The sequence below is a fragment of the Anomaloglossus baeobatrachus genome, chromosome 5, assembly GCF_048569485.1.
Source record: "Anomaloglossus baeobatrachus isolate aAnoBae1 chromosome 5, aAnoBae1.hap1, whole genome shotgun sequence".
Classification (NCBI taxonomy): Eukaryota; Metazoa; Chordata; class Amphibia; order Anura; family Aromobatidae; genus Anomaloglossus; species Anomaloglossus baeobatrachus.
In genome coordinates, this window is record NC_134357.1 from 529846795 (window position 1) to 529872430 (window position 25636).

General features: G+C 48.0%; 1 protein-coding gene across 1 annotated transcript in view; it reads left to right on the forward strand.

Moving 5' to 3' along the window:
* LOC142312912 (uncharacterized) overlaps positions 1-25636 on the forward strand; it is a 131808-nt gene that overhangs the window by 100648 nt on the left and 5524 nt on the right. Inside the window, exons 10-12 of the mRNA XM_075351900.1 lie at positions 12958-13063; positions 13147-13244; positions 13430-13520. Coding sequence (XP_075208015.1) covers positions 12958-13063; positions 13147-13244; positions 13430-13520 — 295 coding nt within the window. The remainder of the gene's footprint in view (positions 1-12957; positions 13064-13146; positions 13245-13429; positions 13521-25636) is intronic.

Here is a 25636-nt window from a genome sequence, read left to right on the forward strand (position 1 = left end):
AGGAACTCGCGGAAGCCTATATCCATCACATCTTCCGCTTGCATGGCTTTCCATCCCACATCGTGTCCGACAGAGGAACTCAGTTCACCTCCCGCTTCTGGAGGGCGCTCTGCAAACACCTGGGAGTAACTCTGGACTTTTCTTCCGCATACCATCCTCAGTCTAATGGCCAAGTGGAGAGGGTCAATCAAATCTTGACATCCTTCTTACGTCACTATGTCAACACCCATCACGACGACTGGTCCACGCTTCTGCCTTGGGCTGAATTCTCACATAACCACCACATCAGTGAGTCGTCCTCCAAATCTCCCTTCCATGTCGTTTACGGACTTCAGCCCTCCGTTCCATTGCCTATATCCCCTTCTTCGGATGTCCCTGCGGCTGATACTGTAGCCCGTGACTTCGCTACCATTTGGGACTCTGTCAAGGCGTCCCTTGGACGCGCTTCCCAGCGGATGAAGAAACACGCTGACAAGAGGCGTCTGGACCCTCCGTGTTTCTCTCCTGGTGACCTGGTCTGGCTTGCTTCCCAGTACATCCGATTGAAGATACCTTCCTACAAGCTGGGTCCTCGCTACATCGGGCCGTTTAAGGTCCTCGCCAAGATCAATGAGGTCTCCTACAAGCTACAGCTCCCGGCCACGATGAGGATACCCAACTCATTCCACGTCTCCCTGCTCAAGCCGGTTGTCCTTGGTCCCTTCTCCGCTGCTGCCAGTCCGGCTCCTCCACCTATTGCCGATGACGACATCTATGCGGTAAGGGATATCGTGGCCATGAAGACCGTACGAGGTCGACAGTTCTTCCTGGTGGACTGGGAGGGGTATGGTCCTGAGGATAGGTCCTGGGAGCCCAGGGAGAACGTGGGCACTCCTCTGATCCGTGCCTTCATGTCCCGGTTGCGGGGAGGGGGGCGTGGGGGGGGGGTACTGTCACGCTCCCCGGGTCCTTGGCTCCCCTCCCCGGGTCCTCCGCTCCGCTCCCCGGGTCCTCAGCCCCGCTCCCCGGCTCACCTGCCACGCTCCCCGGGTCCTTGGCTCCGGTGCCCGTCCTTCCCAGGCCCCCTGGTCTCCGATCGCGGCGCCCGACGGCCTCCCAGGCCCTGGCCGGCTCCCCTGCGTCCTCTTCTCAGCCTCCTTCCCTGGCTTCTGGCACCCGGGCTGCGCGCATGCGCATTAGGGCGCGCGCGCGGTCACTGACCCTTTCTTAAAGGGCCAGCGTCCATTAACAGGAAATGAGGCTGAACAGGTACAGGGTATATAGGGGTGTATTGTCCAAGAGGGCGGGGCCTGATCTTCGTGTTTTCCAAGCTAGGAGTCAGGTCTCCTTGTGTCGTCTTGCCATACTCACGTATCTCTCTTCTAGAGCTGATCCTGCCTCGCCATCCGGTCCTGCTGAATCCCGAACCCCGCACGCTGTCCGTCTGCCATCTGACAGTCCGTACCATCTCGGATCCCTGCGGTGACCCGTCATCTCGCTCCAAAGGTTCCGGACCCCGCCTGACATCACCTCGGCTTCCGAACCTGAGCTACGTCACCCGGACTACCATCTGTGTCTCCGCGGCCCCAGGGACTCCTTCGTTACACTCACTGGCACGGACTGTTCTACTGCCCATAGTGCTTCAGCTACCGGACTCCTTACCACCATCTTAGAGTTCGGCCCAGTGGATCCACCTCCTGGGTCTGCCCGACCGCCTGGCCCTGACACGTGGCTGTTGGACTTCTGTATAGTCCCAGTAGTGCACAGATATTTGCAGCACGTCTGCCTGCATTGCACACTCAAGCTCATTGTTACTAAGCCATTATACTAGCAAACACTCAGTGAACCTAGTGGCATCCTAAACGTGGCTGTTGGACTTCTGTATCGTCCCACTAGTGCAAAGATATTTGCAGCACGTCTGCCTGCATTGCACACTCAAACTCATTGTTACTAAGCCATTATACTAGCAAACACTCAGTGAACCTAGTGGCATCCTAAACGTGGCTATTGGACTTCTGTATAGTCCCACTAGTGCAAAGATATTTGCAGCACGTCTGCCTGCATTGCACACTCAAACTCATTGTTACTAAGCCATTATACTAGCAAACACTCAGTGAACCTAGTGGCATCCTAAACGTGGCTGTTGGACTTCTGTATCGTCCCACTAGTGCAAAGATATTTGCAGCACGTCTGCCTGCATTGCACACTCAAACTCATTGTTACTAATACATTATAATACCAAAAATTGAGTAAACTTAGTGGCATACAAGAAGTGGCTGTTGTACTCCAATAGTGCCCCACTGGTGCCAAGCTATGTACAGCACCTCTGCATGACACCTTCCTGCTCTGTTTTTAATAAGCTATAATAATAGCAAAAAAATGCTGCCATTTAGTGGCATACAAGAACTGGCTGTTGTATTTCATTATTGTCCCACTGGTGCCAAGCTATTTCTAGCACCTCTGCATGACACCCTCCTGCTCTGTTTTTAATAAGCTATAATGATAGCAAAAAATACTGCAACTTAGTGGCATACAAAAAATGGCTGTAGGACTCCTTTATTGTGCCACTTGTGCCAAGCAATCTCAAGCACCTCTGCATTCTACCCTCATGCACATTTTGCTATGCTAATTTTATAGCAAACTCAGGGAATTCCTTGCTGCATTTGATCATTAGGAGGGATAGAAAGTGAGGCTTCTTTTACTGTCCTGGTACCCACAGAACACGGCCACTGTACCCATCTGTCCACTTTTGCCACGCTATTTAATTTGCCCAAAGAGCTGACTCTTTTTCTGCCATCCTAAAATTGTCTGGAATACTAAGTTAGTGTTCCTTTGCTGCCAAGCAAGGTACAACACATGTGCATTCTACACTCCGTTCCATTTCTGGAATGCAATTATTAACTGCAGGTAGTCTAGCCAATCTGTGACGAAGGTGCAGGCGTGGATATAATGTAGCCTGCATCCAATGATGGTTCTCTCGATGTCTGACAGCTCAACAATACCTTCTGTTTCCACTTCCAAAACAAGTGATGACCTGCCAATCACACTCCCTGTTGCGGGTAAAGGAGTGGAAGTTCAGTGTGAAAAACCATGTGTGACTGCTGTCCCCACAGTCACAGAGGATGAAGAGCACGCAGATGCACTTGATGGGGCAGGCGGTGGTTGCACAGGCACGCTAGGCCGCATTGTAGCACAGTGAAATTCACATTGCAACTTATGCTTCATTTTAGGTCGTGTACAGGGTGGGCTCCCCAGTATGCAGCAAAACCAGGCAACAGGAAAAGGACTCTAGGCAGTTGGGTTGATAAATGATTGTTTAACTTTACCAAAACAAACAATAAGAACCATGCATACAATTTAAATAATTGAACAATCTATTCTGCTGCCTACTACCTGCTAATCCCTCTGTGTAGCAGTAATTGTGTGTTTGTGCGTGTGTGTGTGTGTGTGTGTGCGAACACGACTTACCATTGGCGCATCACAAGAGCTTCCAAGTTATCTACCTAAACATAGACAAAACACATTACCCCCCCTGAATACCCTTGTTAGCTGAAGCCTCACAGATAATGCAGATGATAACAGTGTGAATGCAAACCACACAGCTCTGCAACACAGTCATGGAAATCTTGAAAAGCAACAGTCAATGCAAACATGTGTTGCTGTCCCTCTATGATTTAAACTGTACGTGACAATTTGACAGTGCAGAGGCAGCAAGTCTTATTGTCTATATAGTCGGCCTACCCAGAACAGATATGTGTTTTGCTAATAAAACAAAGTGTTGCGTGCCCGCATTATTGTCTGGGCACAGCCTACCGTACCCGGGTACTGTGATGTCCAGTTGCCAGAAATACAGACTTTACGCTCCTCTCACGGTAAACAGTATAGACAGCACCGTAAGAATGTTGGTCTGTGGCACAGGATGCTGCTCACTGACGTTACAGTGCTCATCATCAAAGTACAACACAACTCCCCTCACAATTGAACGAACTGTTTCCGCGGTGGCTCCTTGCAGTAACACACACCTTTAGCTTTTCCTTCTGTTCATAGACAGCATCTCCAAGTCCACACCCGAAGAGCAATTTTATATTGCTATAGTGACCAAAGGCAGATCCAAAAAAACAGCAGCCCCTTGTGTGTAGTCTGCAACAATGCATGCAATGAACGGCAAATAAGCATATTGCGTTGACAGTTGCTAAAGCTGAGCAATACACCTTCACGCTGTCAATTCATATCCATGTGATACTTCATGGAGGAAGTACTCAAAAGTGTGAGTTTTTGCCTTCTACTTACAGATTGTTGACAAATCTTACAGATTCCATGACTTGGGTGATCCTTTGCGATGTCCAAAAATTCACAGGCTAGGAAAGGCTTACAGCCCATGCGACCTGCATAGCCAACACGACTTCTGCTCAGAGTCAAAGTTGTGGTCCAGGATTCAGTTGTTGACGTGCTTCCAGTACTTTGTCTCTGGCCAGGAAGACGCAACGTAACCTCGTCGTCAGTAGCATCCTCCTCCACCTCCTCTGCTAACCTCATCGACTGGCTGACTTTGGTTTGACAGTAAGTGTGGTCTCCAACCTCATCAATAACCCTGTGTGTTTTCATTCCCCTCGTCCTGAGTCCTCCGAGACAACCTCTTCCTGCCCTGACCGAATAGTAAAGTTGTCCTTCCAATCAGGTATCTGTGCTCCTCATCATGTTCCCCATTGTCTCCACCAGGAGGATTTACTTTTTGGAAATGAGGGTGTAGATTAGGCTCAGCACCTTCTTCATCGGGGCCTGGATCCTACTCACAAAGCTTCTGGCCATCTGCGCAGATCATTTCCCCTGTCTCATGGAACTCGCTACCTCAACACGTCAGATTATCTGCTACACCCGCAAGCTTCAAACTGAATCTGAAAACTCATCTGTTCAGAAATGACTATAACCTTCAATGACACCACCACCATACGTACTTAACGCTCAACCTAAACCACTCCTACTGTCTCCTCCCAAAAATCCTTTAGAATGTAATCCCACAAGGGCAGGGCCCTCTTCCCTCTGTACCAGTCTGTCTATATTTACTTGTATATGTATTCTGTATGTAACCCCCTTCTCATGTACAGCACCATGGAATCAATGGTGCTCTATAAATCAATAATAATAAAAATAATAATAACTTCCTTGTCTGTACTCATTGCAGCTTTGGAGCAGACCTCTGATTCCCAGGCTATAGTGCGACTGAACAGCTATGCAAACTCAACCATCTCTGTCACCCCATACTCAGCAGGGCTGGTGGAAACGTAAGAGCTGTTAGGAAGCAAGTGCGATTGGATTGACACCACAGAGGAATGGAGTATTTGGGATCTTGACATTGGGGTGGAGGAGAGGCCACTTTATGGAGCACTTCAGATCCATTGAAGCAGCTGCTGTTTTGGCCTCATCTACATTTGTTAGCGATGGTCGTGTCCATGAAAAAAGGGATCATATCAGATTATCCATGGGAAGAAGTACACCTGTTCTTTTGGATGGTATTTGTTGTTGCAAAACGGTGACGCCTTAAACGCAAGCAGCCTGCTGCGGTTTCAGTTGCGCCCAGGCATCAGCTGCCATTTAGGCCTGTGCCTCGGGTTGTCCAGCTGGCTGCTTTCTCCTCCACGTCTAAGTGTGGAGAGGCAGCTAGTGCGCATGCGTGTGCCGATTTACCCTAGCCGCAGCCTAACTCCAGTGTTTCGCCTAGTGAGTATGCTCAGCCTGACTGTGCCATTCCTGAGGCTAAGTCTTCATTTCGGGCTACAGCGCATGCTCCCACACTTAGTGCGAAAAGCCTCTTTGCACAGGTACTTGCACTCCGTGCCGGGCCTAAGTCCTGTGTTGTGCCTAGACACCATGCTAAAGCTGATAGTCTTTTTTCAGAGACTGTATTTCATGCAACTGACCATGGTCAGGCACTTACTGCATCAGAAACTAGGTCCGGTAATTAACTCTTTGGCCCTGCCCCTGATGTGGGGGGCCCATTTAGACCACAGGGCATCAGGTGTCCTGACGATGTGGCCAGGCCACTCCCAAATGGCTTGCAGAGGCCCGCCCCTATGACTTGTCACCTCATTAATGATGGTCAGACGATGACTGGTGAGGTGTTTGGGTCATGACAGCCATGAGGTCATCATTGAAGTTGCGGTTCCAAATAGGACGCTAGTTATGCCAATCATGACGTATCACTCTGCTTTTGTCTCCAGGAGGTGCATTGTGGTCCACCCTGGTTTGGGGCGGACCCAGGTTATAAAAGGAGCTGGAGACAACAAGGAGGTGCGCAGTCTTCTATTATGCTCCGAAAGAGCACACCTCCATGTGTTGAACCCATTGCGGCTTTAGGCCAGAGGTAGGCAGGGATAGGGCGTCGATGCAGGCCGCCACCACAGTTGGTAACGCAGAACGGTTAAGACCAGCTCCTGTCCTACAAGTCCTGCTTGTGCAGCTCAGTGGCATTAACAGGCCTGCTGCTGCTGATGCGCCTGCTGTCCACAGGTGTGGCCCCAATGCACACGGTCAGCGTACTGAATGGCCCCTGTGATGTTAACAGGGAGTTCCTGGGCTGGGTGGGCGTGTGGACCCTGTGACGCTAACAGGGCTCCCAGTCTCAAGATCCGAGTGGCGTCTAACTTGGTTCAGGCTACTATTAGTTTCATAGCCACACAGCTCTGTATCCTCCACCGAACCTTCCAGTTGCCAACCTCTCCTTTTCCATCTGGGAGCACGGTGGACACTGACTGCTGATGGGGATATATACCTTTCTCTTTCTTTTCTTATTAATTTTCGTTATATAGCGGTAACATAGTATATACCACCTTATCCAAATCTGCCAGTCCCACCGTAACAGATGGTGTTTCTTCATCAAATGTTACTTTTGCTTAACCACCAAACCCACGGACCAAAACTTTTTTCCCCTTTCCAACACACCTGTTCCCCTTTCCACCAGCATCTGTCCTTTTTCAACTCATTTTGTATATGACCAAAAGTGCAACTCTGCAGGGACACCGTACTCAATGCCATCTCAGCACAGCAGCCAGCCCTTGGTCCCTCAGATGTGGACAAGTAAAAGACCATTTCCTCCTATCCATGACAAAGCGTTGAGATTCACTCTGTGCAGCACTGGTGTTTAGTGGAAAAGCAGATCGAAGATTGCGTACCACCTTCTGAAGATACTCCTGTATACGTGCGTCCCTTTCTATGGCAGGAATTATTTCACCAAATTTTGTCTTGTACTGGGGATCTAACAGTGTGGCAACCCAGTAGTTAATGTGACGCCCTGGGCAAGCCAGGGGTCACAGGTCATTCACCAACACACCCTACACCCCAGTTAGGAACACCAAAGCTACTGAAATCCTTGTTGCCTTCCTCCAGGGGCTGATGTTCACACCAGGGGGTGGGCCAGGCGGTTGGCTCCGCCCACCGAGGAGTACACAGCCCTGGAGGCAGGAGGAACCAGGCAGTCAGCTCAGGGAAGAGCTTGAGTCAAGTGAGGGACGTGAAAGTGAGAGGAGTCCAGCTAGGGACGGAAAGGAGTAAACAAGGAGTGAAGTGAAGGACAGTAAGAGTGGTGACAGAAAAGAAAGAGTGAAAAAAGCCTGAAGTAGTCCAGCTGAGTGCAGGACAGGGTCAGCAAGGTCAGCAACGGCGGTGACTGTCTGGAGGGGGACCGTTTGGAAGTTCCTGGAAGGACCGTGGACGGGTAGTGGCCCGGTGGTCTGGAGCAGTGTACCAAAGGACAGTCAGCACCAGGGCAGGGGCCTCTCGGACCCCGGCAAGGCTTGGAGTCACCAGAATTTTCCAAATCCGTCAGTGAAGGGGACGCAGATCCCCCAACAACCAAGTCCCGATAGAAGGCAACAGCCCAACCATTGTAGCAGAAACACCGCCACCGCCAGGGCACCAGTTTCTCAGGGCCAGCGACTGCGGGCAAAGAGTAGAGCTCCTCCGGTCCAGCTTGAAACCGGGGAGCGGGTTACCGGTGGGAATCCATCGCTACCAACACAGAAACAAAGGTGCAAGGAAAAGGGACATCACCGTCACCTACTGGGAGAGCAAGTGCAGCCGTCCATGGGAACCGTCTTTCCAGCCGTGTGGTTTACCGTAAAACTGTGTCAACGTCTCAGGCTGAGTGAGTACCACAGTGCCGCAAGGCACAGCGCTGCCCCCGTGTCCCTGCGCCCACCAGGCCCTGCATCTCCCATCTCATCACCGGGCCCCGGGATCACCAACCCCTACCCACGGAGGGGCAACGCAACACCTGGCTGCTCCGCATCACCATCCCCGGGATCCCCATATTGAGCAGCGGTGGTGAAATCACCACAACCGTGGGTGGCGTCACGGACAATAAACTATCCCCACACCTAACACCCCCCTTTCACTCACGGGCGAGGAGTGCCGCTCGTGAACCCCCTGGATCCGGCCCACAGCTCGAGCCACCACTGAGCAGCAGCCGCCGGACCCGAGCAGAAGGGGCGAGCGTGGTGTGCTGACACCCTCCTCCCCGCCCGCGACATTAGCATTACTTCGAATTTGTACAATCCGAGGGTCATGTTGTAGGTAGTGCAGCAAGAAGACGCTCATGTGTCTTGTGCATCCAGGAGGACCAAGTCCTTGGTGTGTTGGTGGCAGAGAGGTGAGAATCGTGCCTCCTTCCTCTGCCCTCTCCCCCCATCCTCGCACAACCGAAATGTGAGCAAGCTCTTACTCATCTGCTGAGTCTTCCATGCCCATCGCAAGTTCGTCCTCCATTTCTTCATGGCTCCTGCACCTTCCTCAACAATTTTTGCTGATACTATGCGCCCTTGTTAATCCCTATCCCCCACCATAACTGCTGCCTAGGTGCCGCTTACCGTATGGACCTTGTAGATCTTATTATCCCTTCTGCATATGACTCCTCCTGTACTTCCTCACCTTCCTCTTGGACCAATACCTGACTCCGAATAATGCTTACAGTGTGCTCCATCATGTAGATGACCAGAATTGTCATGCTGAGAATGGCATTGCCAGTGCTAAACATCTTCGTCGACATTTGTAAACTGTGTAGAAGGGTGCATAGGTCCTTGATCTGACACCACTCCAGCAGCGTGATCTGCACCACCTCTGGATCAAGTTAGCCCAGGGTATACGTCATACCGTATTTCAGCAGGGCTCTGCGGTGCTGCCACACACGCTGCAACATGTGCAGATTCCAATTCCTGCGTGTCGGAACATCGCATTTCCGGCGTTTAACTGCCAGACCCTAAGACTTCCGGAGCGATGAAAGTTGTTGAGCTGCTGGGTGCGAAGGATGAAAGTGAGCACATAGCAGCGTGCCCGCTGCACAAGGCCATGTAGGCCGGGATGGTATTTTAAAAATTGCTGGAGAATCAGATTCAACACGTGAGCCATACAAGGCCCGTGTGTCACATTGCCCTGACGAAGGGCCGCAGACAGGTTTGCATCATTGCCGCACACGGCTGTTAAGTCACCAACGTAGTCCACTCAATCAATTTGTACTCTGGTCCCAATGGGAAGACACCACACCCTTTTTTAGGCCCCTCCTGTCTGCAGACCACTGCCAGACAAAGCTATGAACCTCTTGATACTGTTACCCCCAGTTCAGTTTTATGAGTTTGTGTGCTTGTTACCTGACTACGTTTCCTGCTTGCTGTTTATGTACCTCGTTGGCCGATCCGCATTTCACCTCTGCTTGTTTTCTGATTAAGTCCTGGCCATCCCATTCTGTTCCTCTTCCTCAATTAATGTTTTTGACCCTGCATGACTACTATTCTCTGGAACTGCAGCCTTCCACAGGTATTGATCAACTTGGGCCCTGTGTAATTCCAAATCACTGTATAGGGGTTAAAGGGTTTCAGGGTTCTGGGTGTCCAGCTTGGTGAGTGGCTTGCCTCTAGCCTATCCTTTACAGCCCATCTGAGTGTGTCGATCCAGGCAGGCGTTACACCGTGCCCTCTGCAGAAGGCCATGTAGGCCGGGATAGTGTTTTAAAAATTGCTGGAAAACCAGGTTCAACACGTGAGCCATACAAGGCACGTGTGTCACATTGCCCTGAAGAAGGGTCGCAGACTGGTTTGCATCATTGTCGCACCCGACCTTCCCTGACTGCTGGTTGAGTGGAGACAACCATTGATGAAACTCGGTCTCACTCTCCAGAGCTAACCGTCCACAATTCCTCAGCGGTGTCTCACATTTCCCCTACATTTCAAAGTAAACATTTGACTGCCTGATGGCCTTGAGCTCTGCTGCCAGCATAGTAAGGAGGTGTGTGGGATTCCTTGGGCGCAGTTACAAGGAAGGGTGGCCTGACCACACAGGGTTTGGGCCGAGGTGGAGGACCCACACGAGGTTGAGGAGGCAGAAGCAGTGGAGGAACTTGTACATACAGAGGAAGGATTGACACACAAGTCGTGGGGACGGCAAGACTTGTACAGCAAACCCTTCTCCATCTCTCACCATAGTTACCCAGTGCCCAGTCAGCAACATGTAACTCCCCTGTCCATGCTTACTGGTCCAAGTATCTGTGTTGAAATGCACCCTGTCACACACAGAGTTTCTCAAGGAATCAGTGAGGTTGTGTGCGACCTACTGTGGTAGCGCGGGCACGCCTTTCTTGGAAAAGGAGTGATGACTGGCCATCGGCTCTTGGGGCACTGCAATGGGCATAAGGTCTCAAAAATCCTCGGTCTCAAAAGGGTGTAAAGGCAGCCTTTCTGTTGCCAACAAGTTGCAGATGATGAAACTCAACCTCTTAGGCATGTCATGCCCTTCAAAAATCATGTAAAACACAGCGAGGGGACTCCAACCACAGTCTCCCTCGTTGCCACTAATTGGGCCACACACACCCCACTTGACTGGCATCAGTTGACCCCCCTTTTGAAAAAGAAAAAGATGCTTTGCATGAAGCACTCTCAAAAATACACGTGCCTTTCCCGTCCCCTGGCTGACCCAGGGGAAGAAAAGTCCTCTGAGAGCCATGACTTGTTCATCTTGGTTCTTTTAGAAACACAGCGAGGGGACTCCAACCACAGTCTCCCTCGTTGCCACTAATTGGGCCACACACACCCCACTTGACTGGCATCAGTTGACCCCCCTTTTGAAAAAGAAAAAGATGCTTTGCATGAAGCACTCTCAAAAATACACGTGCCTTTCCCGTCCCCTGGCTGACCCAGGGGAAGAAAAGTCCTCTGAGAGCCATGACTTGTTCATCTTGGTTCTTTTAGAAACACAGTGAGGGGACTCCAACCACAGTCTCCCTCGTTTCCACTAATTGGGCCACACACACCCCACTTGACTGGCATCACTTGATCCCCCTTTTCAAAATGAAACAGATGCTTTGCATGAAGCACTCTCAAAAATACGCGTGCCTTTCCCGTCCCCTGGCTGACCCAGGGGAAGAAAAGTCCTCTGAGAGCCATGACTTGTTCATCTTGGTTCTTTTAGAAACACAGCGAGGGGACTCCAACCACAGTCTCCCTCGTTGCCACTAATTGGGCCACACACACCCCACTTGACTGGCATCACTTGATCCCCCTTTTCAAAATGAAACAGATGCTTTGCATGAAGCACTCTCAAAAATACGCGTGCCTTTCCCGTCCCCTGGCTGACCCAGGGGAAGAAAAGTCCTCTGAGAGCCATGACTTGTTCATCTTGGTTCTTTTAGAAACACAGCGAGGGGACTCCAACCACAGTCTCCCTCGTTTCCACTAATTGGGCCACACACACCCCACTTGACTGGCATCAGTTGACCCAATTTTCAAGATGAAAAAGATGCTTTGCATGAAGCACTCTCAAAAATACGCGTGCCTTTCGCCTCCCCTGGCTGACCCAGGGGAAGAAAAGTCCTCTGAGAGCCATGTCCACATTGTTGTCAGTGGACAGACGCGTGTGCTTATCTGCCAGCAGACCCCCAGCAGAACTGAAGACAGGTTCTGAGAGAATGCTGGCTGCAGGACACGACAAGATCCCCAAGGCGTACGTGGCAAGCTCAGGCAATTTATCCAGATTGGAAGCCTAAAATGAGCAGGGCTCAAGTTGCACAGTAATGGCATCGATGTTTCCTTGCATATACTCATATATCTGTGTGTCCTCCTCTTTTTCCTTGTCCAGCTCTTTTGTTTTCGCATGAGTATATGTCCTTGTCACTTTCCCATGTGTTTGTGTTGTGTTGTGAGTTGTTTGTCACCTTTTGGACACCTTTGAGGGTGTTTTCTAGGTGTTTTTATGTGTTTGTGATTGCCTGCCATTGTTTCCTATGCAGTTCGAGTTCGGTTCGTCGAACGTTCGACGAGCCGAACTCGAACGGGATGTCCGTTCGGCGAACCGACCTCGAGCTGAACCGCGGCCGGTTCGCTCATCTCTAATCCTCATATGTTTCCCTCATTAACTCTGGTAATTGTATTATTACATGGATTATTTATGATGTTAGATTTTCTCATATTCCCATTCAGGTTCCTACAATATGTACCTGATTGACCAATCAAGGGTGGATAAGGACAGAAATAAGATGGTGGAGAGGATATTACACCTCACCCTAGAGATCCTATTCCGGCTTACTGGAGAGGTGAGAGATTCTGATGACGTCACATTACATCATTCTTATCTATGGGAATAACAGATGGACAGAACTGGAGAGGTGAGGACTCTGGAAATGTCTGTAGTGAGATTTATTAATGTGTCTCCATAACCAGGATTACACAGTAGTGAAGAAGACCTCTAGTGAGTGCTGTCAGGCCCCTGTGTCTGAGGGATGGGGAAGATTCCTCAGCCCAATCACAGGTCTTCCACCTCACCCCCTGATACATGAGGACATCAATGACCAGAAGATCCTAGAACTCACCTACAAGATGATTGAGCTGCTGACTGGAGAGGTGACACTGCTGGGAATGCTGGGGCATTATACAGTAATGCTATGAAGGGATCGGGGGATGACGGTATCATTGTATGTGTCAGGTTCCTATAAGGTGTCAGGATGTCTCCGTCTATTTCTCCATGGAGGAGTGGGAGTATTTAGAAGGACACAAAGATCTGTACAATGATGTCATGATGGAGGATCCCCAGCCCCTCTCATCACCAGGTAATAGACAGGACTAAATACACACGTCCTATAATTATGTGTATGTAAAGAATGAATTCAGTCCCTGTATGTGTTTCCTCCAGTTCTATCCAGTGAGAGGACAACACCAGAGAGATGTCCCCGTCCTCTTCTTCCACAGGACTGTAAACAAGAAAATCCCAATGTTTCTGAAGATCATCAGGTAGATGGAGAGAAGGTGTCATGAAATCTCCCTATGATGTGTAGACGGCTGTGAAGGTCTTGTGCTCAGTCTTGTTTTATCCTCCATTATACTTGTGTAATGAGAGCGGTGGAGATGGCAGGATTAGAGCTGATCATAGATGTGACTTCTCCATTCCTCTGTGACTTTTACGATATTTGTTTCAGGGTGAAGATCTGACATATATTAATACTATAGAGACATATGTGAGGGGTGATGAGCGGTGTAAAGAGGAGATTGCTACATATGAATACCCAGGTAAGTACTAACCACTAAATACAGAGAAGTCACAGATTTTTCTCAGTCACCGACTGTATCTGGTTTATCTGTGGTGTTGTTCGGCTATATGACAAGCAAGCAGCCACCATTCTCCTGCTACAAACATACACAGCTGCACACTAAAATGCTAACAATGACTAAGGGAAATTTGGTATTACATTACTGCTATAGGAATATTTGAAAAAAGAGATATATAGCATAAGTATTGGCCAATGTGTTTCGCCCGGGGACCAGGGGTACTCAGATCCGGGCCACAGAGTCACTTCTGTGGGTATCACGATGGCGTGACCCGGTCTGTGATCCCAGGCTCCACAGTAAAAGGGGATTTGGGTAAGGGAGATTGTCCGTGACGCCACCCACGGTTGTGGTGATTGCACCACCGCTGCTTTGGATGGGGATCCCGGGGATGGTGATGGGAGCAGCCAGGTGTTGTGTTGCCCCTCCGTGGGTAGGGGTTGGTGATCCTGGGGCCCAGTGGGGTGCAGGGGCGCAGGGGCAGTGCCGCAGTGCGATGCCCGAGGGCACGGGTGTACTCACAATAAAGTCACACGGAGTCACTGGTGAACTAAGAATTGCCGGTGTCCGCGGCCTCCGGTACGGGGGTGTTAGTGTCCCACACACGGTGCAGCAGCCCTGGTTGTTCCTTCCCTGCAGCAAGTGTCTTTCTCTCCACTCTCTCTTCCACTTTCTCCTCAGCCGGGGACGGGGAATCTACTCCCCTGTAGTGATCCGGGTACCCAGGTACCGAGGGGCCACCGCCCAGCTCCGGCTACCTGTTCTGGCCCCTTCCTCACTACGGCCTGCCCCGGCCCTCTTGGAGAACGCTTCACTCCCAGCCGGGAGCTGAACTCCAGACCTCTGTTCTCTCTGACCTCTCCACACTCTCTGCTCCAGCCCCTCCCCTCTCCTCTGCTTTTCCCTTACACTGGGGGCTGTGCTTTGTCATGCTGCACCGTGTGAGATCAGATTACCAAGGAGGATTAACTCTTTCTGTGACAACCTGGCTGTGCCAGGGCGTCACACACCCCCTTGGTAAAACACGGCCCGTCCTCGGGCCGGCTAGGCACCGACATTTTATTAAACTGGAAAAGATAAAACATCAAACATTTTCAATCCTCCCAAAACGGGATGCACATCACTTTAACATTGCAGTAACAGTCCAACACTTTTAATAATAACAGGGTAACGGTTCCTTCAGTCACCCACCCAAACAACCTAGCCTTGGTGCTGCCCCTAACACCCAGGCAGCACCCCTTGACCCCAGTCCAGACACGGTTCCAGATTGGTCAACGGGACCGGTACTTTGCTGCCGTTGCGGCCGGGCGGACTGCCGGAGCCGTCGTCATCTCCGTCGCGGCCGGGCGGACTGCCGGGGCCGGTGGCAGGGTGGTGACAAAGGTGAGGCCTGGGGACCCCAGGTCTGGGTCCTCCCCAACAGGCGCTGCGGGCTCCGCTACCGGTAACAGGGGTAACGGCTCGGTGCATCGCTGCGGCGGCCTCTTCCAGGAACCAAATGCTGGCAGAGTCCTGGCGTCCCTGCTTCCACAGTCCTTGTCACATAAGCTGCGGTTCCTTTCTACTGCTCCCCCTTGGTACTCGGGAGCAGTCCTTCCAGCAACTTTTAAAGTTTCCCTTTCGCTTCCGGTCCTCCGGAGCTTCACTTCCGCCCGCGTTCTCGGGGGGGCGGAGCCTCTTTTTCGCGCCCAACGCTTGGGGAAGAAGGTGCTGGGCGGGAGATTTTCGCGCCCAAAATGGCGGCAAAGAGGGTGACTTTAAGATTTTTGCAGCGGATCACCGCTGACAGTCCAGAATAAGGCGCACTTCCTCCAGATAACTGGATGGGTTCGATCCTGTTCGTGACGCCAAATGTTTCGCCCGGGGACCAGGGGTATTCAGATCCGGGCCACAGAGTCACTTCTGTGGGTATCACGATGGCGTGACCCGGTCTGTGATCCCAGGCTCCACAGTAAAAGGGGATTTGGGTAAGGGAGATTGTCCGTGACGCCACCCACGGTTGTGGTGATTGCACCACCGCTGCTTTGGATGGGGATCCCGGGGATGGTGATGGGAGCAGCCAGGTGTTGTGTTGCCCCTCCGTGGGTAGGGGTTGGTGATCCCGGGGCCCAGTGGGGTGCAGGGGCGCAGGGGCAGTGCCGCAGTGCGATGCCCGAGGGCACGGGTGTACTCACAATAAAGTCACACGGAGTCACTGGTGAACTAAGAATTGCCGGTGTCCGCGGCCTCCGGTACGGGGGTGTTAGTGTCCCACACACGGTGCAGCAGCCCTGGTTGTTCCTTCCCTGCAGCAAGTGTCTTTCTCTCCACTCTCTCTTCCACTTTCTCCTCAGCCGGGGACGGGGAATCTACTCCCCTGTAGTGATCCGGGTACCCAGGTACCGAGGGGCCACCGCCCAGCTCCGGCTACCTGTTCTGGCCCCTTCCTCACTACGGCCTGCCCCGGCCCTCTTGGAGAACGCTTCACTCCCAGCCGGGAGCTGAACTCCAGACCTCTGTTCTCTCTGACCTCTCCACACTCTCTGCTCCAGCCCCTCCCCTCTCCTCTGCTTTTCCCTTACACTGGGGGCTGTGCTTTGTCATGCTGCACCGTGTGAGATCAGATTACCAAGGAGGATTAACTCTTTCTGTGACAACCTGGCTGTGCCAGGGCGTCACAAATGCATGTGAGCCCGTTCACAACGGCAAGGTAATCTCTGTAAACCAGGAACCTAACTTGAAATGCTACTATCTGAGTTAAAAACCTCCATGTGTGGGCAACTAGACTAAAACCTAACTTGAAATGCCACTATCTGGGTGATCATAGCCTGGTTATAAGGCGGGGGGCTCAATCAGAAAGAGATGCACTATAATATATAAAAAGACTGACACGCACATCCAATAGGTGTGAATAGGTGCTAGCTGGCATTTCAAGTTAGGTTTTTAGTTTAGCTGCCCAGACATGGAGGTTTTTAACCTAGATAGTGGCATTTCAAGTTAAGTTCCCAGTTTACGGAGATTACCTTGCCGTGGTGACCGGGCTCACATGCATTGGCCAATACATATACTAAATATCTCTTTTTTCCAAATATTCCTATAGCAGTAATGCAATACCAGAGTTCTCTTATTCATTGTTAGCATTTTAGTGTGCAGCTGTATATGTTTTGTAGTTATAATGCGTTATCAGCTAGCACCTGTTCAAACCAAATGGATGTGCGTTTCATTCTTTTTATATATTCATAGTGCATCTCTCTGATTGAGCACTCCGCCCTATAATCACGCTGTGTTCACTGCTCTTTATAGCTGGAATCTAGCTGCCCAGATATGGAGGTTTTAACCCAGATAGTGGCATTTCAAGTTAGGTTTTTAGTCTAACTGCCCAGACATGAAGCTTTTTATCCCATATAGTGGCATTTCAAATTAGGTTCCCGGTTCACAGAGATTATCTTGTCGTGATAATCGGTCTCACATACATTGACAATACATATGCTAATATCTCTTTTTTCAAATATTCCTATAGCAGTAATGCAATACCAAAGTTCCCTTATTCATTGTTAGCATTTTAGTGTGCAGCTGTATATGTTTTGTAGTTATAGTGTGTTTTCAGCTATTCACACCTATTGGATGTGCGGGTCAGTCTTTTTATATATTTATAACATTCTCCTGATAAACCAAAACTGTCCCCATTACTTTGGGCATTGGAAGTCCTTCACTTGGAATGAGATCTATTCTGGCCAGAGCTTACAGCCTGGAGAACGCACCCTAGTCTCTGGAATTAGAAGATGCTGACCCTTAAGGGCGCTTTACACGCTACAATATACCTTACGATGTGTCGGCGGGGTCACGACGTAAGTGACGCACATCCGGTATCGTAAGTTACATTGTAGCGTGTGACAGCTACGTGCGATTGCACGTTAAAACGTTCATCACATACACGTCGTTGAATCCTGAAGAATTGCACGTCGGGTTGTTCAATGTTCCCGAGGCAGCACACATCGCAGTGTGTGACACCCCGGGAACATTGAACAGATCTTACCTGCCTCCGGCGGCTCCAGCCGGCAATGTGGAAGGAAAGAGGTGGGCGGGATGTTTACGTCCTGCTCATCTCCGCCCCTCCGCTTCTATTGGCCGGCTGCCGTGTGATGTCGATGTGACACCGAACGTCCCTCCCACTCCAGGAAGTGGATGTTCGCCGCCCACATCAAGGTCGTATGGACGGGTAAGTACGTGTGACAACTTTTAATCGATTGTGCGGCACGGTCAAAAAATTGACCGTGCCGCACATACGATGGGGGCGGGTCTCATCGCATATGATATCGTATGCGAAATTGCAAGGTGTAAAGCAGGCTTTACCTTCCCAGATCTCTAAACTACAAAGCCAAATAACAACGTACATATAATGTGCTGACAGGTTAAAAAATCATGTGAAGAAAAATATAACATGTATGGTGGGCATTACTTTTATGACGAGACACCTGGCCATGTCCTTTTTATTTGTATGCTCAAATATAGACATAAACCAAAAATAAGAGTGATGTACATACACATATATAGCAATGCTGGTAAGTAAACTCTACATCAAAAAGGTGTGTGGAGATATGGAGACAGTGAGGCCACCACCGGACTAATCGGTAAGTAGTAACAGGCAAAAGGAGAAACGGACTAGATAGTCTAGATGACTAATATATAAACTTTGAAAGAAACTCAATGGAGTTATGGGTATGTGCGCATGTTGCGTTCTGCCGTGACAAATATTCTGCAGCGTTTTGTCACTGCATGTGCGTTTCAAAACGCAGCTGAAAAGCTGCGTTTTGGATGTATGTTGAATGCGGAATGGATATAGAATTCATGCATTCTAGATGCTTGCTCTGCCATAGACAGAGAGGGAGAAGCATCCAAAACGCACAAAAGAAGTGACGCATGAAAAAACGCAACAAGCGCACACAACCTATGGGTGTGGATTTAACACAGAGGAGAAAATGAGCAGAATTCATAACTATTTCCCACTGTTTAACCCGTGACCGACTTGGGTCAGCCATGGGCGGAGCAGCACTTGTCCTGCGGAAGTTAACCTGGTAAATGCCACTGTTAATCGTTGACAGCGGTATTTAACAAGTGCCAGCATTGCCATTTTCGTGAGACTTATTTTCCTATCAGGTAAGTTTTTAATGGTATCATTCTGATTTATGTACTTTTTTTATAGCTTATTATTCCAGTATTTGGGAGGCAGAACTAACAAACAGGGATGAAAATTATGCTTTGCACCAGAGATCTCAAACTTGGCTGGGTATACAGTATGGTCCGCACATAGAAAAAAAAATAATTTGGGGGGCCGCCTTTTTTGCAGGAGAAGGTAACATTTTTAGTAATGCCATATTTTTTTATATACATCTTTTGGATCACTTTTTTTTAACATTTTTGCTCTTTTTTTTTTAATGGCATTCATTGTATGTGTTATGGTGTGGTTTTATATCTTGGTACGTTACGGGTGTAACAATAACAAATGTGCACTATTTTGTTTATTTTAGTTGATATATAAAAAAGTATTTTTAATGGTAAAGCAAAAAGGTCAGGCTTTTATTTTGATTTTATTTTTTTACATTTTAAACCCTTCTTGTAAGTAATACCGTTTTATAATTAGCACCATATAGTAATTTTGGTCAACATCTTGTAGTAATGTTACCATCCTTGTCCTCATCTTGTAGTAATGTCCCCCATCATGTTCCCCTTCTTGTAGTAATGTCCCCCATCTTGTTCCCCTTCTTATAGTAATGTCCCCATCTTGTTCCCCTTCTTGTAGTAATGATACCATCCTGGTCTTCATCTTGTAGTAATATCTCCCATCTTGTTCCCCTTCTTGTAGTAATGTCCCCCATCATGTTCCCCTTCTTGTAGTAATGTCCCCTATCTTGTTCTCCTTCATCCCCCATCTTGTTCCCCTTCTTGTCGTAATGTGACCCATCCTGTTCCCCTTCTTTTAATAATATTCCTATCCTTGTCCTCATCTTATACTAATGTCCCCATCCTGGTAATCATCCTGCAGTAATGTCCCCATCCTGTTTCCCTTCTTGTAGCAATCTGCCCCATATTGGTCCTCACCTTGTAGTAATGTTCCCATCCTGGTTATCATCCTGTAGTAATGTCCTCATTCTGGTGCCCATCCTGTAGTAAATCCAACAAGTAAAAAGTTTCCAGCGATGCCAAGAATCGACCCAATCTAAGGAACTTTTTAAAACTTCCAGTTTATTCCATCATATAAAATTATATCAAATTCCATGTGTAGTAATTGGCTGATCATAACTGTACAGGGACAGACCTATGCGTTATAGCTATCTCTTAGCACTAGTCATGGTATATGACCGCTTCCTCAGCACTTCCCCTCCAGATAAGCAAGAGGTCATCAATATATCTACCAAATAATTTAATTGATTTCAGAAAGGGATTTTGGTCCATGATGATATAATTCTCTTCTCAATAGGCCATAATTATATTGGTAAAGAAGGGGAGAACTTCTTACCCATGTTTACTCCCTGTTTTTGTATGAAAAACATTCTCAAACGTAAAAAAGTTTTTTGTGACCAAAAATCTCATTGACAAAATCTTGAATTGCTGTATTTCGGGGGTTAGAGTACTGTATTTTTTCAGAAAAAATTCCAATGCCTCTAAGGCTATTGGGTATTGTATTGAGGGGTACAGTGCTACAACACCTGCACTTAACCAGCTTAGCTCCTCTGACCATTCATATTCGTCAAAACCCCTATCACCGCCTTAGTGTCTCTGATGTAAGTCGTGATTCCCCTTATCTTAGGTTGCAGAATGTGGTCTATCCATGATCCCAATCTCTCATTCAATGAGCCAATACCCAAAACTATGGGTTGAAATTTTGGTGGGAAGCAAATTTTGTTAATTTTTTTTGAGAGCATGATAGATGGGCATGACAAGGAATTTGACATAAAACAAATCAGATGTTTTCTGATTGATAACTCCCATTTGAATACCTTCCAGCAATAGAAAACCCAGTTATTTTTGAAATAGTGGTGTTGGATGTCGATCTAACATTTCATATATATCTTTATCCTTTAGCATAGTTTTATTACATTGATAGTGCCACTCTAAAGTGGGCTTTGCACACTACGACATCGCAGGCCGATGCTGCGATGCCGAGTGCGATAGTGCCCGCCCCCGTCGCAGCAGCGATATGTGGTGATAGCTGGCGTAGCGAAAGTTATCGCTACGCCAGCTTCACACACACACTCACCTGCCGTGCGACGTCCCTGTGGCCGGCGACCCGCCTCCTTGTTAAGGGGGCGGGTCATGCGGCGTCACTGCGACGTCACACGGCAGGCGGCCAATCAGAGCGGAGGGGCGGAGATGAGCAGGATGTAAACATCCTGCCCACCTCCTTCCTTCCGCATATCCTACGGAAGCCGCAGTGAGGCCGGTAGGAGACGTTCCTCGCTCCTGCGACTTCACACACAGCGATGTGTGCTGCCGCAGGAGCGAGGAACAACATCGGACCATTGGGTCAGCGTAATTATGGATTACGCCGACGCTGTACCGATGATACGATTACGACGCTTTTGCGCTCGTTAATCGTATCATCCAGCCTTTACACACTGCGATGTCGCATGCGATGCCGGAAGTGCGTCATTTTCAATTTGACCCCACCGACATCGCACCTGCGATGTCGCAGTGTGCAAAGTGCCCCTTAGTCTAGGACCACCATCGCTCCTCCCTTAGGTGCCTTTCTTACCACTAAATTGTGATTGTTCTTGAAGGGAATCTGATAGTAAGTTTTTGCTACTTCATCTGAGAGTATCTTGTTGTAGGCAATGAGATTCTGAAACTAACCATGTTTATCTAAGATCACTGTGTGCAGCTGTTCTGACTTTATCTAAGAAATGAGTTTAGCACAGCTGGCAGCTGTCCCCGCCCACACCAGGCTCTTAATAGAGATTTTGCATTGACTGTGTGGTGTCAATCACAGCAGGGAAGCACAGTTGTATTTTCTTTTTTAACCCTTGCAGCATGCTGACCTCAGGTTACATTGCAAAATCGTGGTGACACATTACCTTTAATGTTTTTCAGAGCTCTCAATTTTTTATTTGTAAGATTTTTATGTATAACCCCCAGATTTCTGTCCAGGGTGACCAATTTTTGTTCGATCATATGCTGAAAATTGTCCCGTATTCCTGGTCTGGACTGTACTGGATAATAATCAGGATTACCAATTTTGAATGTGGTGGAATTCAGGTTGTGCATATTACCCGCTTCAGCTTGTAGTTGCCTCAGAGTAACCAGACCAAATAACTCCATAAAATCAGGGATGGTATTTATATCACTTTTATTATCCTGATTTTCTATACCCACATCCATGTATGTTTTATCTGAAGGAAAAGAATTGGGGGCTGTGGCACTGACCCCTAATATAAGATTCATCTGCAGGATTTATGGCTTCCATGAACCTCTTTAAGAAAGACTAACCATGACTAAGGCTAATGCGGGCGTCACACAAGACGAGCTATGGTGTGATGCATCGTCGGGGTCACAGTTTTCGTGACGCACAACCGGAATCGTTTGCGACGTTGTTTCGTGTGACACCTCCGAGCGACGCTGAATCGGTCACAAATCGTGAGTCGTGTACACGTCGCTTATTTTTAAAAAATTGTTTATTTTTCATGGCGCCGGTTTTTCATTGTACCCGGGGCAGCACACATCACTCCGTGTGACACCCCGGGAACGATGAACACAGCTTACCTGCGTCCCGCGGCTCCCGCCGGCTATGCAGAAGGAAGGAGGTGAGCGGGATGTTTACGTCCCGCTCATCTCCGCCCCTCCGCTTCTATTGGCCGGCGGCTGTGTGACGTCGCTGTGATGCCGAACGTCCCTCCCCCTTCAGGAAGAGGATGTTCGCCACCCACAGCGACGTCGCTCAGCAGGTAAGTACGTGTGACGGGGGTTAAACGACTTTGTGTGACACGGGCAGCGATTTGCCCGTGACGCACAAACGACGGGGGCGGGTACGATCGCACATGCGATCGCACAATAGATCGCATCGTGTGATGCCCGCATAAGAGTTAGCTGAAACACATAGGTCTTTCCCTTTACAGTTATGATCAGCTGATTGCTACACATGGAATTTGATCTAATTTTATTTGATAGAATACATTTGAAGTTTTAAGAAGATCCTTGGATTGGGTCGATTCTTGTGATCGTTGGAATTTTTTTTTCTTGTTGGATTTGCTCACTCTCCCTGGAGTATCTGTGAAGTGCCAAACGAGGGGATTAGGACTGTTAGGTGAGCTGACTACAATTTTCTGTTTTCTTTTAACATCCTGTGGTAATGTTCTCCCATCCTGTAGCAATGTCCTAATCCTGGTCCTCATCCTGTAGTAATGTCTTCATCCTGGTCCCCATCCTGTAGCAATGTCCCCATCCTGGTCCTCATCTTGTAATTTTACCATCCTGGTCCTCATCTTGTAGTAATGTTCTTCATCTGTAGTAATGTCCTCATAATAGTCCTCCTCCTGTAGTAATGTCCCCATCCTGGTCCTCATCTTGTAGTAAAGTCCCCATCTTGTAGTAATGTTGCCATCCTGTAGCAATGTCCCCATCCTGTCCTCATCCTGTAGTAATGTGCCCCATCCTGGTTCCCATCTTGTAGTAATGTGCCCATCCTTGTCCCCATCCTGTAGTATTGAGCCCATCCTGGTCCCCTTCTTGCATTATTGTGCCCATCCAGTTCCTCATCTTTTAGTAATGTCCTCCTCTTGTAGTAATGTCCTCATCCTGTAGTAATGTGCCCCATCCTGCTTCCCATCTTGAAATCCTATAACAGTCCAAAAAATTATTAATGAGTGGCTCTACTCATACATAACAACAGCCTAAAAAAACATGAGTATGTAAGCCAATTGAAAGTTTTTAGATAAAATTAAATCTTTATTCAAACAATTCATAAAAGATACAAGTGAATTAAAAAGAAGAGGTCACTAACAGAAGACGTAAGGTTGTCAAGACCAAAATGTTCAATAATTGCAATATTCAGGTACATGCAAAAAATAGTCAATATTCTAAGAATGGTAATATATAAAGGAGGAACAATTATTGATGTTATAATAAGAGTGAAAAAAAAAAAAAAAAAAATTTTGGGACACAAAAATAGTGCCGCCAAAAAACAAAATATATCCACTCAAGAATAATGATCAGAAATAACTACAGACGGCAATTTGCTTAATTCCAAAGAAAGAGGAAGAGAGAGGAATCTCCAATAATAGGGACACACATGGCTAGATTATAGTATACAAAATTGATGTTTATAATGAATGGTATATATAAAAAAGTTTTTATAGCTGCATAAAATATGCCAGTAATAAATAGGAAACCATTCACAAAACAATTTTAAAAGAGATATTGTTAATCCAATAGTGTCCACATAGGACGATAACATGTCCAATTTAAAAAGCAGAGACAGATTTCCAGAATGAAAAAACACTCCGAAGCAGTGAAGAAGAGCAACAATAGCAATCAAGAATGTTCCCACCATGTCCACATGGTGGTGCTAGTTACAAAAGAAAATGTGACTGAGATGTCAAAACGTATATAGTTAAAAGACACCACCAATATATTCCTTACCGAAAGGAGAGCATAAGCTATATGAAAGACTGTAGGATTTCAAGAGAACATCAGAAAGAGACAAGTAAAGACCCAATATGGAGAAACAAGCATGGACCAAAAGCTATACAGTGGAACCTTGGTTAACGAGAACAATCCATTCTGGGACTGCGCTTGTTAACCAAGTTACTCGTTCAGCAAAGCAAGATATCCCATAGGAAATCATTGCAATGCAGACAATTCGTTCCACAACTTGTTAAATGTCCCATCCTGGTCCCCTATTGTGCCATTCCACACATGTACAAATATAAAGGAGAACGGGTTTATGCCGTGCTAGAAACCACAGATGCTTGTAGATTAAAAGATTTCCTTTTATTTTACAGTTCTACGCATTTCAGAGACATCTTCGTCTCCTTCCTCAGGAAACAGAAATATGATTTCTTTTCCTGAGGAAGGAGACAGAGATGTCTCTGAAACGCATAGAACTGTAAAATAAAAGGAAATCTTTTAATCTACAAGCATCTGTGGTTTCTAGCGCGGCATAAACCCGTTCTCCTTTATACTTATATATTACATTCTATTTCGGGGCTGCTGCTAAACCACCAGGCACTCACAAGCTATTATAGGGGGTTGTGACTGACACAACCTCACCAGGTGAGTGTATTTCTGCCTTGTCTGTCTACCCTCATACCAGGTAAGACCCTATTGCGCTTTTTTCCCCTCTTACAGTTGCACATGCACAAACACACACAAACACACACACACATGCACAAACACACACGCACACACACATACAGTATAGACCAAAAGTTTGGACACACCTTCTCATTCAAAGAGTTTTCTTTATTTTCAGGACTCTGAAAATTGTAGATTCACACTGAAGGCATCAAAACTATGAATTAAAACATGTGGAATGAAATACCTAAAAAAGTGTGAAACAACTGAAACTATGTCTTATATTCTAGGTTCTTAAAAGTAGCCATCTTTTGCTTTGATTACTGCTTTGCACACTCTTGGCATTCTCTTGATGAGCTTCAAGAGGTAGTCACCGGAAATGGTTTTCCAACAGTCTTGAAGGAGTTCCCAGAGATGCTTAGCACTTGTTGGCCCTTTTGCCTTCACTCTGCGGTCCAGCTCACCCCAAACCATCTCGATTGGGTTCAGGTCTAGTGACTGTGGAGACCAGGTCATCTGGTGTAGCACCCCATCACTCTCGTTCTTAATCAAGTAGCCCTTACACAGCTTGAAGTGTGTTTGGGGTCACTGTCCTGTTGAAAAATAAAAATGATGGTCCAACTAAACGCAAACCGGATGGAATAGCACACCTCTGCAAGATGCTGTGGTAGGCATGCTGGTTCAGTATGCCTTCAATTTTGAATAAATCCCCAACAGTGTCACCAGCAAAGCACCCCACACTATCACACTTCCTCCTCCATGCTTCACGGTGGGAACCGGACATGTAGAGTCAATCCGTTCACCTTTTCTGCAAA